Raw genomic sequence first — 14,327 nt, forward strand, 5'->3', positions numbered from 1 at the left:
CGCTGGCAGCTTTCAAAGTCTTTCGTGCTTTTAACAGGCAGCCAAGGTCGCTGTACGGTAAGCAAACACCGCTCCCCCGGCTCCGTGACCGTCCCATTACGCACGGGCGCGACCGCCTCCCCTCGCCTGTGTTTTGGAGGCTGCACCCAATGGGGCTGCGCCCAYGTTGTTTCCAAACACGGCAGGATCTCGCCACACGCCGCCCGCCTGCCCTGCTCCCCGCCTCCGCCTCCAGCTCGTAAACCGCCGGGTTACGTGCGGCGGCGCACCGCCGCTGGAGCCCCGCGCGGAGGGCTCCGCGGGCCGGCCGGCGGCGCGGCACCGGGGCAAACCCCGCTCGCCCTGGCTACCGGGGAGCTCGCTGGGAGCCACCGGCGCAGCCGCCCGCGCTCGGGCCGCGGCAGGAGAGGGGGCCGGGGAAACGGCCCCTCAGCCCCGCCTCCCCCCACCCAGGGACCCGGCCGCGCCACCGCCCGCTCCACCCCGGCGGACATGGCGGCGGCGGCGGCGGCACCGCCCCCGGAAGCCGCCTCAGCAGAGCGCTCCCATGGTGCCCCGCGGCGGCGGCCATTCAAATCCGCGCTGGTCGCCCGCCGCCGATCAGAAAATGGCGGCGCCGGGCAGCGCGGAGCGGCYCTGCGCCGCGGCGGCGGCTCCCCTCGTCCCTCCCGGGCAGGCGACCTCTGCCCTGTCCCCGCTCCCCGCGGCCGAGGCGCTGCTGGCGGCGGCCCCAGAGCGCCGCGGCGGGGCGAGGTCCCGGCGCAGTGGGGCGGTGGCGGGGTGCGCCTCGGTGTCGGTGGTGTTCCCGGGCGCCGTGAGCCGCGAGAGCTGCTGCCGCTTCGCCTGCGAGCTCCTCAAGCACGTCCTGCACCAGCGGCACCAGCTGCCGCTGCCCTACGAGCAGCTCGCCTACTTCTGCCGGCGGGCGGCGCAGGTGGGCGGTGGCGGGGCCTGGGCCGGCGGGTCGCTCCTTACGGGCGAGCTCTGCCGCCTGAGCCTACCGCGAGGCGGCCGTGGTAGCTCTAGTCTTAACGCTGCCACAGCCCTATTTTTAAAAGAGGGTCGATAGCTAAAAATCTCAAGGGTTGCTCTCTGTTGCTTGTGCCCCCATTTCCCCTCAAAGTGTGCTACTTGCTGCTCTACATTTGTTGCTCAGATGAGCCCAACAAGTGTTTTCTTGCCCTTGTGTGGCTTCAGGGCCGTTTCGCACCTTTGAAAGATGGGGTTTCTAGTTTTTGTGGGGAATTCATTGGTAGCCTGATGCAGATTCAAGCTCAGCAGCTGCAAAATGGGCTTTTGTGTTCTTGGACCTCCTGATTCCATGTGAACTTACCTGTACCTCTTTAAAAACAATAACAATGAATAAATCTGCTTAATCTTCTCTGAGTATTAGGGAAGAGATATGCCCTGTTTTTGAAAGAGCATATTAAGACCTTCTTATTTTTCTCAAATGTACTTTCTTCTTCCCACCCCAGGATGGAGATGTGATTAAGAAGCCACCCTCTGTGGACATGGCAAGCAAGAAATGCCAGCAGGTGCTGATGGAGCTGGAGGGGGTGCTCCAGCACTTGGAAGCAATGTTCAGTTTGACACTAGTTCCMCGTGTTCTTATCCTGCTTGGTGGCAATGCCATGAGTCCCAAGGAGCTTTATGAGCTCAACTTAGAGGGTGTCTACGTGGGCAGTGCTGAGGAGAGCCTGAAAACCCCATTCTGTGTGCGTAAGCTTTTTCACTCGCTCTTCATTGCGGATGTCTTCAGTGAACTTAAGATTCTCCCCGTCGTGGGCACTGTCGTTATGCTTCAAGGACACCGCGATTGTGGTGTTGATTGGTTCCGGCCCAAGCTCAACTACAAAGTGCCGACTCGAGGAAGGAAGCTAACTGTCAACTTGTCCTCTGATGGAGACATCAGTATAAGTGCCTCATCTCCTCTGGCTATGACTTCTGCCTGGGAKGATTACATATGGTTTCAAGCACCTGTGACACTCAAGGGGTTTCATGAATGACTTGTGCTTTATAGGACTTTAATGGATTATTAAATAACCTTTTGGTGCTGCTTTAGGTGATGACCATTTTATCAAATGTAACTGCATATTCTTGTCTCCCTGGATCTTTTCTCCAGGGCATCTACTATCTTCCTGTAGCCAAACTGTATTCATATTTCTATGAAACAGCTGTAAAATTCTTACTTGTGAAGAATTGTTATTGAAATCAAATACCTTTTAAGGCACAGTTATATATAGATACAGGCATTCTTTAGGGACCTGGGCTGTGGCAAAGGAGAGGAACTATTGTGCTGGGAGAAAACTTTTGCAGCATACTTATTGAACTGGCAAATAATGGATACAGTCTTCTCTCTCCTGAGTCTTAATGCAGCAGTTCCTCTAGCAATAATTACTACTTCAGTAAATTGTTTGGGAATCTAAATAATGTACATGATTTTTAATGCAGTTGGCCTTTCCAGGGCTTTATAGCCTTTGCTGTAAAGGCTATAGCAATTCTTGCCATCCTCTCTGTTGGGAAAGGAGATCTTTCCCTGTAGTCTGATCAAATTTGAGCACTGAAGTGTTTGRCCATCTTATTTGATAAAACCAGATTTCTCATAATCAAATTTTGGCTAATTACACATCCAAAGAGTGGGACTTCTCAGCAAGTGGGAGRTTTCATGCTTAGCATGGTTTTCTACTTGTAAAAAGAGGTTAAGCAGTCCWGTGGAGGCAGAAAAACACATTTTGGTGTTTCTTTACTAACCTTTAGTCCAGCAGCCTTGATAATCAGTTTGTTATACAGTTAAAGTCAAGAGTAGGCAATTTTTGTTCTAGCACTCATCAGAGGAAGTTAGGACTCTTGCCCCAGTATGTTGGTATATTCTTTTTTTTTTTTTTTTTAAAAAAAGAGTCCTTGCTTAATTTTACCTCATAGAAATGTTAGAGTCTTAGACTCTAAACCTTGCATACATGTTGAAAAAAAGGAGGGGAACATGATCAAGTTCAGCACTACCTTTAACTGTGAGCTTCCTGTTCTAAATCAGAATGCCCGGTGTTACCTGCAAGTGGAACTTGAGCCCTTTCTTCTGTACCAAGTCTGATGTCTAGTGCGGAATGGGACAGARGAAACCCTTAGAGCGCACTGTTGARCTAGATGTCCACGGGAGTAGTCTTGAATCAGCTGGTGCATACCTATAATGCAATGAGCTTAATAGCTCTCTTGTTTGTAGGCTACTGGTAGTGAAGTTGCTTGTAGTTTCTTACTAGCACTAAATGCACCCTGCAGTAGTAGCAGATMTGTTGAAAGGAGGGTAAAGACTGAAATAACCCTCTGCACTTATTTTTTTAATTGTCTGACCTTTAGGAGAAAAATATAGAACTGGAAGGAAGGTAGTTAAGTTGATATTTTTGAGCTTGGAGAACACTAAGAGTGCTGTCTCTGCCTTACTAACCATTGTCAACTGTTACTAAAGATGTAGTGACTGCTAAAGCTAGTTCCATGAAGAAATTGCTAGAATGAAGAAAACTGCCTTATGTGCAGCTGCCCACTTCAGTGTGTAATCAGAGGTCTCTTGAATGAAATGTAACTTGAACAGGTGGAATGTTTGTGCTCAGGAAAGCAAAAAYCTTTACTTCCACCAAAGCTGCTTGTAATATATATTTAAGAATGCTAGCACTCAARTATTTAAAGAAGCTTTTGAACAGAAGCCTTCATTCTGAGGAACAAGGGGCCAGTCCCTTTCCCTTCCCTCTCAAATGAGTGCAATGTTATTGCATTAAACTGTTTACATATTCTGTTATACTTGAACTATGAATGCAGCAATGATAGGGTGCTAGGAATGAAAGAAGACAAGATGCCTTTTTTTATTATGACGAACTTTAGAGCTTGATTAACATTTTAGTGGTTATAATCGTTATCATCAAAATAAAATGCTGGCTTTTGTATCTGACTACAGCGGATTTATTTAATCTTTCAAAGTAGTGCTTCCTGTGGTGGCAGAACAACATACTTTCATTCTCTGTACATATCTGAACTGTAGGTTCACAGTTGCTCCACCTTTTTGACAAAGTGCTTGATGTCTTGTGCCAGAAGCCTTGGTTCCTCAAAGGCAGCAAAATGACCTCCACGTGGCATGTAAGAGTAAGTGACGATGTTCTTGAAGGTCTTCTTTGCCCAGGTGCGTGGTGTATGTGCTAGCTCCTGCGGAAAAGCTGCAATCCCTGTGGGAACKTGTGTGCTGACCCTGAAAGGACATTAGTTAACCACGTTTTTAACAAACAGTTCCTGAGGAAAGTCTATAAAACTTTTCTGACTCCTGTAACTGCCACAGTGAGTCGGAGAAGTTTCACTACAGCAACTCATTTTGTGGTCTGTACCCAGCTGAAGTGCTGCGCTTGTGTTTAGAGATCTCYTTCAGATTAAAAATGTTACATCCAAAGATGTGTAAAACAGAGCTGACCTTGTACACAGAGTTCAATCTTAAAATGTTTCAGATTTTTAAGCTCATCTTGCTTGGTACCTGTATTCTGAACAAAAATGTATATGAATCTCCTTAAATATGTTCTCTGCACTGCCTTGGCCACAAGCCAGCTCATGTGCATTACAGATTCAAAAGAAAAGTGACCATTAGCTATACTTTCCAACAGGAAATAAGAACTTTTTTTTTTAATTTTTTGTTAACTTTGTTGCAAGTGATCTAAATGCTTATATAGGCAAGTGTAGTCCAATCCCAATTTCTGTTGCAAATCTATCCCGCACCTGCCACTTAGTTACCTCCAAGCAGCAGCTACATCAGGATACTTGGAGAAGTTCTCCTTGTAGAAACGCATGGAGGATACAATGGATGATGTCACCCAGTAAATCATTACATTGGTCAAGAGCTCATCCAGGTGGTATTTGCTGTTGAGAAAGAAAAACTTGTGCTGAAAGCTATTTCTCAATGCACAATACTGGGCTCACGTACTGAAGGAACGGTCAGTCCTCTTGTTTTCCACTCATTGGCAAGCAGCAAGTTAATTGGCATCAATGTGGCTGGAGCAAAACTGCCTGGTGCTGAAGCAGTAGCTTGCAGACAGTCTATTATAATTTAGAAGTGCAATTTGTCGTGTGTAATCTTTCAACTCAACTTCAACTGGCAAGTCTTGTTTTTTTTTTTTTTTTTTTTTTTTTTTTTTTTTTTTTTTTTTTTTTTTTTTTTTTTTTTTTTTTTTTATTATCACCTGTTCTTTTAAAGAGTCTTCTCATAAAAGAACATCTGTTTTCTTACCTTTCCAAGCCTCCATCATCCTTATGTAGAAATGATTTATCAGTCCAGGTAGAGAATTTCTCTAAAATATATGCAGCAAGCCCCACAGGGGAGTCATTCAATCCACAACCTAATTCAGGAGAAAAACAGGACAAATTGCAGTATTTCAGTTAAAGCTAAACTGGACCTTTAAGAGTTCTCCAAAGCTTTCTATGAGAATTCAGCAGAGCGTTTGTTTTATTAGCCCTAGTGCTACTTTATTCTTGCCAAATTTACCACAACAGAGTTCAGGCTGTAACTGACAGCACTACGAACTTGGGTAGTCTCCATACCCGAGAGGTTAGGAGTTAAGCAAGACCTGTCAGCTTCCTGGTGATGCATGGAAGAAGTACCATGCTGGGGATGTAAAAGTGTCACGTGCTAAAAAAAATTTCAGATAAACTCTTTGAGATAGTCCAGGTTAGGATGGATAACCAGGCCCTTGAATGCTGTTTCATCATCTTTTATTTTTAAGGATGAAAACTGCATCAGTTAACTCTTCAAAAAAATTTTTTTAAAGTTGATTCCTAGACTATGTACTGTCCTTATACAGAAGGAAGATGCCTGGTAACCTAAATCTTTTTCTCCCATGTCTATGTTCTTCTGGTTCTAAAACATACCTTTTGAAACAGTGTGAATAAAGAGACAACAGATTTTTGGTTTTCATGGATTTACAGTTTTGTCTTTTTGTTTTCTTCAAAAATTCGTAAGGTTCTTAAACTTTGAGCTGGCTGATGTTTTCAAAGAACTATCCATCATGACTCAGGCATTTTCTTTTATGGCAACAACCAGACTAGGGACTATCGTGATTTTTTTATTAGCTTTTCCTCCTCTGTTTAAATTGCTTTGCACTTTGTTGACATCAATTTTTATTGGCCATTCTAATCAACCAGTTACTTCTAATCAACCAGGTTTTGCAACTCTCTGCAGTTAGCTTTAGATTAAACCAAATCCTGGATACCTGACAGATTTCCCCTTAATAGTTAACTTTTTACACGTTGAAATGCACAGGTCCCAGCACAGATTTTTGTGATATTCTTCCTCCACTGAAGCCTAAGCACTTATTTCTATGTTTAGATTCTTATGTTAACTATTCGTTAATCCATGATGTTAATCCTTTTCTTAAGGTAGTTTTATTCTTTAAGAACATTTGGAGAGAGACCTCAGTAAAAATTGCTTGGAAATCCAGATACATTACCATTACTGCTCTTTGATTCTGCCAGAACTTTGATTTGTGAAACATGATTTCTTTCTACAAAACCACGCTGGCTCTTCCCTCTAACATTATTATTGCCTGTGAATCAACTCTTTATTCTTTAGAATAGTTTTGCTAGTTCGCTTATCGTAGAAACTAGACAAACTGGTTTATATTTTTCTGAGACTGCCTCCCCTCCAYTTCTCAGTTCTTAAACTGTCACCTTATTTGCCTCCTATTATTCCTTTGGTATTGAGATCAGGTCAAGTAACAAACTGGTCATTAGTTAACATTTCAGTTTCTGAGTTATTTTTGAACTTTTCAGTGACGTCCCAGGATGAAATGCTATTTTTTCTATGATCTCCACTAGAGACACTTCAATCTGAGGCAGCTCTGCTGTCTTTCCTGATGAGGGGTTACTTCTATAAAAGAATCCCCTAAATTTGTTAACGTTTCTGAGATGGCCACATCTTTCTTCAGACCCCTTTTATATTGACCCTACCAATTCTGTCAGGCCTCCTGCTTGCAAAGTGTTAGGGCTGAGTCTTCCTTTCTACAGTTTCGCATTGTACTTGTTTATGATCTTTTTCTTACTTTTACCCACTTTTATTTCTAGAAGCTTCAGTTTCAAGATATATGCTTCACTTTAAGTGGCTTTTTGATGAGGGGTTCTTTTGTCCAAGATAAGTTGCATACCATTTTAAGGAGTTTGAAAAGTAATATTTGCAGTCTCCATCTTAGGTTCATTACCTGCAGTATCTGGTTTGGTGGCTTGGATATGTAAGTATCCAGATTCCCGCAGAAGGTAATATAGGTTTTTCTGGAGAAAAGGGTATATACGTCGAACATCTTCTCTGGTGAGGCCAACAAGCCATGGTACATAAGCCCCAAACATCACGGAGATCATCCTTCCCAAACCCCATGCACTGATGAAGACAARGTTCAGATGAAGCCCTTTCACAGACCTAAAGTCAAGTTAATGGTCAGAAGGTTAAAAAATCATGAGAACTTCTGCCTCCAAATTCTCTAGAAAATAAGTCTGACTGGAACTGTGATAAAAGCATTTCATTGAGTCCAATACATTTTAAAAGTTCATTATGTTTTTGTTATTAAAAAAATATAAGAAGCTAGAAATGGTGCAGTTGGTGGAACTCCATCCAGCTGTGCCACATATATGATGGCACTCAGTTTTACAGATGTAGCATATCCATGCTAATAGGTTTGACTGTTAACTCTTATCATTCTGTGCCATAGGAAGCCAGGCTGCATTGCAYTGGTACTTTCTGAAGAGCTTACTAGATCACACAAGGGAGTGCTACAAAGCATAATTACAATACAATCCAGAATAGCGAGCTCTGCTTGCGATCCCCTTGATTTGTTTTCTTACTTAAGCATGGTTGTGATGCACACTTTTCATTAAATGCTAAACAATGAGCTACGATGTGATCTTCTAAGGAAGGTATTATGTTTCTTTTTTTGGTCAACCACTTTCAGCTCCACRTTTCAGATAGGAAAGTGCTGTGATAGTACTATTCAGGTGCTGAAAAAGTGAGCTCCCCCTTTCCTTCTCTCCCAGCAAGTTTTAAAATTTCTCAGTCTCTCCCCTTCCTAACTTTGGATGAGGATMTGCCTCCTTGAGGTCTTAAGTCAAAATGCAAGAGAATGTACTTTCATGGGTAGTGTAGAAGCCAAATAACAAAGAAATTTAGGAAGCCTGAGAAAGGAGCCAGTATCAATATAAAGCATATGAACAAAATCGAATCCACAGGGTTGAGGATGTCCCTGAAGGACACAAAGTGGAAAGGATGAGAAGGATGACGAGGGCTCTGGAACCAGAAGATAGGATAGAGACTGAAGGCAGCTGTTCTGTGCTGGYTGCCAATGATACTCACTGTGGCAGCATCTGGGCCATGTTTGTAGTAATTTGAGCTCCCCAGTCACCTCCCTGTACATAGTACTCCTTGAAGCCCAGCCTGTTCATCAGCTTGTGAAATATCCGAGCAGCTGCTATGGTGTCAAAGCCTGCAGGTAAAGAGAAAAAGTGCACAGGAAAATTGTTTGTCCTTGYGTGCATTTCCTGGCCAGAGATCATGGTCCTGATTGATAGGGGCATGTCAGCACGCTGCTGAATAATCCCAAGGGCAAGGAGTGCCATGCTGTTCTCCCTCGCTTTCTGACAGCAGAGAACAAGAGATAGTGTAAATTCAATGCGAAGTGGAGAAAGCGGAAAGCAGACTTGGCTTCCAGTTAACATTGCTGTCCAGATCTCCACAGCCAACTCTAAGACATCGTGACCTTGCCTGTATCAGTCCAGGGAGCTAGAGAATGAGTGCTAGAGCCTTTCCCTTTTGTGGCTTTTCTGGTTCTAGGCTGGAGGAAACTGTCCCAGGGAAAGGATGTGTGCTGTAGAGACTTGCCAGGATAACGACAGACTAGGTTGAATCTACATGTGAGGGCACAAGTCTTTCATTTTCAGAAAGTTTAGGGAGTTGTGTAAGATGAGCTGGGAGTCTCAGTCTTACACTGAGGACACATCCCAATCATCTAAGCTTCTCCATCTTCAGTGTTGAGACAAGCCAGCTGTTTGCCATTTTGCAACTGCAAAGACACTGATCTTCTAGACATTAGTGCAGAGCAAAGTTTACTGAACTTAAGAAAACCCAGAATCTGCCSTCCTGCACTTGCAAACTGCTGTGCCCTAGGGTTCAATGAAGGCTGAGGTGCTACTCCAAAACCCTTGTGATTCCAGCAGAGCCTTTTTATCACTTACCTTTCTGGTGAGGTGCCTCTGAGAAGCCATAGCCTGGGATGGACGGGCAGATGACCTCAAACACTATGTCACCCTCGCTAAGGCTGTGCCTGGCTGGCTCCGTGAGCAGAGGGATGATCTTGTAGAACTCATAGAAGGAGCCGGGCCAACCATGCACCATCAGCAGGGGATAAACAGTTTGGCCATGAGGGATGTAGGAGGGCTTCACATGGATAAAATGGATATTGATCCCTGTCAGGAATTCAGGACAGATAAATTAAAGCTCTGGTTCCATCTCAGTTTCTGTTCTGGACTCCAAAGAAGGAGGGTGGAAAAAATCCTAACTAATTTTCATAGCAGAAATTGTATGACCAACCCATGGGAAAAAGCTACATAGCTGAAAGGAGATACTGTGCCTTGTATTGTACTTATGTCTGCTCTTTTGTATATAGGCATGGGTATTGATCCGAGCCCCAGACATAGGAGTCACAAGAGGTTAAGAATGCATCTTCTGAGGAACTGATTTCATAGAAACAGGTAGAGCTGCACTTAAATACACAGCATAACTCAGGTAAGACATGCAGAAACATAATAAAATCATATGGTTGATAAAAAGAGAAACATGGAAAAGAAAGTGGAATATGCAAGTTTTACCTGAAAATCACTTATCTAAAGGCTGGCTAAGCTAACTTGGCTGAACCAGTGGGGGAAAAAAAAAAAAAAAAAAAAAAAAAAAAAAGCCTAGTTAAAAAAAATGGGTAAATTTGGCAGTTTTCAAGGGAGGTCTCAAGGTAGTGGCAGAAGAAAACATGAGCACAGGTTCAATGCCAAAGGAACTCTGTCTGGAAGCATATTGAATATTGAATATTTAAAATCACCTTCATCTATACAAGATTATCAATAATATAACCTATACTGGTGATATTTCACTCATATGTCTAAGCTCTTTTATGCATACTGTTGTCTTAAATAGCTAACATCTGATATCACCCTGACTTCCCTCAGTGCATTTCAGAGCAAAGTGTTTCAGAGCACAGGGAAGCTGCCCAAACGTCCAAAGCTTGTCCCAAATGTGGCATTTGCCAGGGCAGAGCAAACGGAGGCTTCAAAGGTGCACAGCGCAATGGCAGCTGTGAGGACAAGGCCATTTGTCACCACTGGGAAAGGCTGTTGAGGTGCTACGGGGAGGCACACGGACCCGCTTGAACTGCAGAGACCCCCTCACCTTCAATGGTGGTTTGGAAATGAGGGTATTTGTTCAGGATTTCCACTTGCTTGCGCCAGTCAAACTGGTTCCTCCAGTAGGAAACCACCTTCTGCAGGTAGTTCGAGTTGAAGCCGTAGTCGAAGGCTGCCCCTTCCAGCGGTGGCGTGTAGCGGGCCTGGTCGAGGCGGTGGTGCAGGTCCTGCAGAGAGGAGCACGCACTGCTCTTGCAAGGCCGGCCGACTGCCTGCGTGCACTACACACCAGGACAAGCATGCTGGCGGGCACAGTCTTGCAYCTCTGCTGGCTTTTACTCCATTGCCTGCTACACCAGGAGACTTGCTGAAGCAGTGACACACTCTGCATAACATCCTCAGTCATTTACATGGGGAATGTGCTTTTCTATAGGTTACCAATTTCTATGGGGTAGCCAGGACTGCTTTCCTCCTGCCCTTCTGCTAATTTGCCTTAGGCTTTTTGGTGCTAAGCGCTCTCAGGCACTGCTGAATGTGAAGAGAATAAAAAGTGGTGATCAAAGAGCGGACCTTTCCATAGCTCCGTCCCAGCTGGCTGAGCTGCCTACTGCTAGTTGGGTGGGAACAGAGACCCTGGGACTCAGTTAAGGCTGCATGTCTCCACCCTTCCAGGCCTTCCCTCTACTAAAGCCACTCAGTGTGTCCCACAGCTCTCCCTTAAACCCTCCCACCCTGCTCCACCATCCTCAGACCCTCTGTGAAAGTCTACTGGACAACGTGCGGCCTTTTGGCAGGAGTAGCTGCAGGTTGCATGTAGGGTCTACGATTGTGGAAAGTCTYTATGGGACAATATGATGAATTCAAACTCACATCTGCTTCACAAAGGATGTTCAGGTAGTGTATTGTCTAATGGTGGTAGGTAGTTGTACTGGAGCATTTGAGTGCAGCAGTGATATCCCCAAGATATCATCTTCAAGAAATCAGATGGATGATGGATTGGCTCCACCTCACAGCTTTCTGCCCCTCCCCACATCCCAACCACCAGTACCTGGATTTCTTTGTCAGATGTTTCAATCTGGAAGGGCCGGATTCTTTCATCTTCTTTTTCTTGTAGGGGTTTTTTTCCCGAGCCCCACCATCCATCACCCATTTCAAGAGTCTTGATCTTGCGTCTAGACATCAGCCAATAAACCAGCATCCCTCCAACCCCCAGAGCAGCTGCAGGGACCAGGACTGCATTCTTCTGAGAATATTCAAAAGACCTACAGAGGTGTAAAATTGTTTGCATTCAACAATGAAAGCGTCAGGATACTGGGACTATGCAGAGACAKGTATTCACACTGGTTGGACTTGAGCAGTAAGGAATGCCCACAAGTCCCATGAAATCAATAGGGGCTGGGGACTGCTGTTACTTTTGAAGATTTGGGGCACTCCCCCCAAAAGCAGCCCGTTTCACAAACTTGATCAGTAAGAGCCCAAAGGCTCAAGGTTACTTCTAACAATGCCAATTAGCAGAGATCAACTCCTTGCTGGTCATCACTCGCCAGTCAAAAGGCTTCCTTAGCCTTCTCCTTGTGAACTAGCAGGCTCCTTCTCTGCACAATACTTTGGGAGAACAGGAGTCAACAGGATATTRGCAAGTCTATTTTAAGGCGGGTGCTTGAGTGGCTGGAATGGTAGCAGCTGAAGTGCTCCAAGAAGAGAAACTGCAAGGCCAGAATGGGCTAAGGAGAAAGGGCAGAGACAAAGGTCTTCAGCCTCTGGAGAGAGATAGGTATGCTGAGCCTGCTCCTCTCAGAAGCACTTTATACATAGGTCCCCTACAGATTCAAGCATCTTTTAGGGTAACCCTGGACCTCCACCATAGTGGTCCACCAATGAAGGTGTCAGGTTGTCTGTTTGATGCTCCCATTTCTTCTCTAGACAGCTAAGTTTCAGACCTTATTCAGGGGTGGAAGCCAAACATCAGGGTTGATTTTAACATGAAGGCATTTCAAAGTTATTTAAATGCTTGAGCAATCTGTGCCAAATGTCATGTACCTTCCCCTCCCTCTGACCTGTGTGTCAAGCTCTCCAGCTTCCCTTGGGGATGGGCCTGTTGCAGGAGGCTGTGAGAGGACTGTAAATGAAGATTTTGTTGTTGTCATGCAGGGCAGGGAAAAGACTATGCCGTGCCCCACTGAGGAAGCTGAAGAAAAGTGGAGGCTTCAGCACAGAGCAGCTACTTCACTCACCTGATCCGGGACAAGATGCTCTCCCTACAGAAAAAAAAAAAAAAAAAATTAGCCACTTGGGTGCATCTGAAAGTTTGCAAGTTTGCTTCTGCTTCTGGATGAGACAGAAAAAGAGGGCCTCAGAACACAGATTCTGCACAAAAGCAGTATTTCTTTGCTACATTTTAGCTGGGTAGTTTGTTTCCATAATATTYCCTCCTTCAGAACAATTTAGATAAGAGGCCCTAAACAACTGGGTAGTGTCCTTGCAGTGTTAGATTCTACAAGCAGCTGTGTTACTGCAGCCAAGAAAATAGTTTGTTTTGACCACTGTATAGAGATAGATACACAACCTTGGCAGAGAGCTTTCAAGAGCAAGGGTCTTTCTGCTGCCGGTCACGCTGTACTCGTGCCACAGGGCTGGCACGTGGAGAAACTTGCAGGACCTTTACCTGTGCCGAGTTTAGTGAATTGCTATGCCTTTGCTATTTCTAATTACTCCTGACTAGGTACTTAACTTTTAGGTCTCATCCCCCTGCAAGAAAAATGAAACATCCTCCTCGGTTCTCCTTTAGCCAGATAGATTGTTTTGTTAGAAAAGGACAATCCCAAATCTAAACATATTAGCAGCAATGAGAGAAAGTCTTGATGTATCATGCTATGGAGGGCAGTTAATGCAGGGAGTTGTTTGGTGTCATGATTAAGATATTTTGAGACAGAAAAGACAAAAAAAAATCCCAAATGTTGTGAAATTCCATGATAAAAACTCAAATCTGCTGGTTGTTTTTTCCTTACTTAGTATCACCCCCCCCCCACCGCCCTTGGTGGTGCATGTGCTGGAGACCCTGGCAGGGCCTGAGGCAATTCAGTAAGTGGCTCTGAAACAGCCCTGGTGTGATTTGTGAGTAGGTATTTTTTTAAAGCACTCCCAGCCAGGGGGGAATGGGACTCCTGAGAGCAAACAGCCTTTACTTCCTTGGAGGCTGAGCAGCTTATGCAACAAGTAATAACATCTCCCCACACTTACATCCTAGAGTTTAACTAATCTGAGGCAYGAAACAAGGCACCACAGCAATATCAGCATCCTGGCACTGCTAACAAATCAAGCATGTCACAGAAACAGCTCTCTGAGTCACACAGTCTAGTAAAATCTCTTCCATAATCATGTTGAGGAAAAATCAGTCAGCTGTTCCCAGCACCTTCCAATGGCCTGGCTCAGCCTTCGTTACTCCACAAGACTATTTCCCACCCCAACCCTAGTGGGGCCCCCCGCGTTGTCCCTGCCTCCCGGTGCCGTGGGGCTCTCACCAGGCRTTGGGAAGGACCTCCTGCCACATGCCTGCTCCTCCTTGAGTTGCTGCAGCTCTGAGCAAAGCAGTCCCGCGTCTCCTCTGYCAGCTTCCTCTTTGGCTACGATCTCTCAGTGACAACATAAGCCATATCATCCATTAGTGCCACCTATTGCCTAAGTGTGTGGTTGCAAATCAAGTTCAGTCAAGTTCAACAGAGGCAGATACAAAGTCCTGCACCGAGAAGGAATAACCCTGCAGACCATTGCAGGCTGGGTGCCAGCTGCGTAGAAAAAGAGCTCTGCAGAGACTGACCTGGGGTTCTTAGGAGCAAGAAGCTGAACCTGGGTCATCAGGGTGCCCTTGTGACAAAAGCCAGCTGCGTACTGGGCTGTATCAGCATGAGCATAACTAGCAGGGTGAGTGAAAT

General features: G+C 45.1%; 2 protein-coding genes across 2 annotated transcripts; one reads left to right on the forward strand and one right to left on the reverse strand.

The window, feature by feature from the left end:
- The first annotated feature begins 547 nt into the window (after nucleotides 1-547).
- Nucleotides 548-3,937, forward strand: MAD2L1BP (MAD2L1 binding protein). Its single transcript, XM_085320180.1, has 2 exons — nucleotides 548-934; nucleotides 1,476-3,937. Exons 1-2 carry the CDS (start codon nucleotides 548-550, stop codon nucleotides 2,004-2,006), a joined length of 918 nt encoding a protein of 305 aa, XP_085176306.1. The 3' UTR covers nucleotides 2,007-3,937.
- Nucleotides 3,926-14,026, reverse strand: LOC146600649 (epoxide hydrolase 1-like). Its single transcript, XM_085320167.1, has 10 exons — nucleotides 13,917-14,026; nucleotides 12,630-12,653; nucleotides 11,444-11,657; nucleotides 10,442-10,622; nucleotides 9,238-9,468; nucleotides 8,360-8,489; nucleotides 7,218-7,432; nucleotides 5,255-5,363; nucleotides 4,762-4,887; nucleotides 3,926-4,231 (listed from the first exon to the last, which is right to left on the reverse strand). The coding sequence occupies exons 1-10, from the start codon at nucleotides 13,943-13,945 to the stop codon at nucleotides 4,030-4,032; spliced, it is 1,461 nt and encodes a 486-aa protein (XP_085176293.1). The 5' UTR covers nucleotides 13,946-14,026; the 3' UTR covers nucleotides 3,926-4,029.
- Nucleotides 14,027-14,327: the final 301 nt, after the last annotated feature.

The sequence above is a fragment of the Rhea americana genome, unplaced genomic scaffold (genome assembly GCF_003343005.1).
Source record: "Rhea americana isolate MKP2758 unplaced genomic scaffold, rheAme1 scaffold_119, whole genome shotgun sequence".
NCBI classification, from domain to species: domain Eukaryota; kingdom Metazoa; phylum Chordata; class Aves; order Rheiformes; family Rheidae; genus Rhea; species Rhea americana.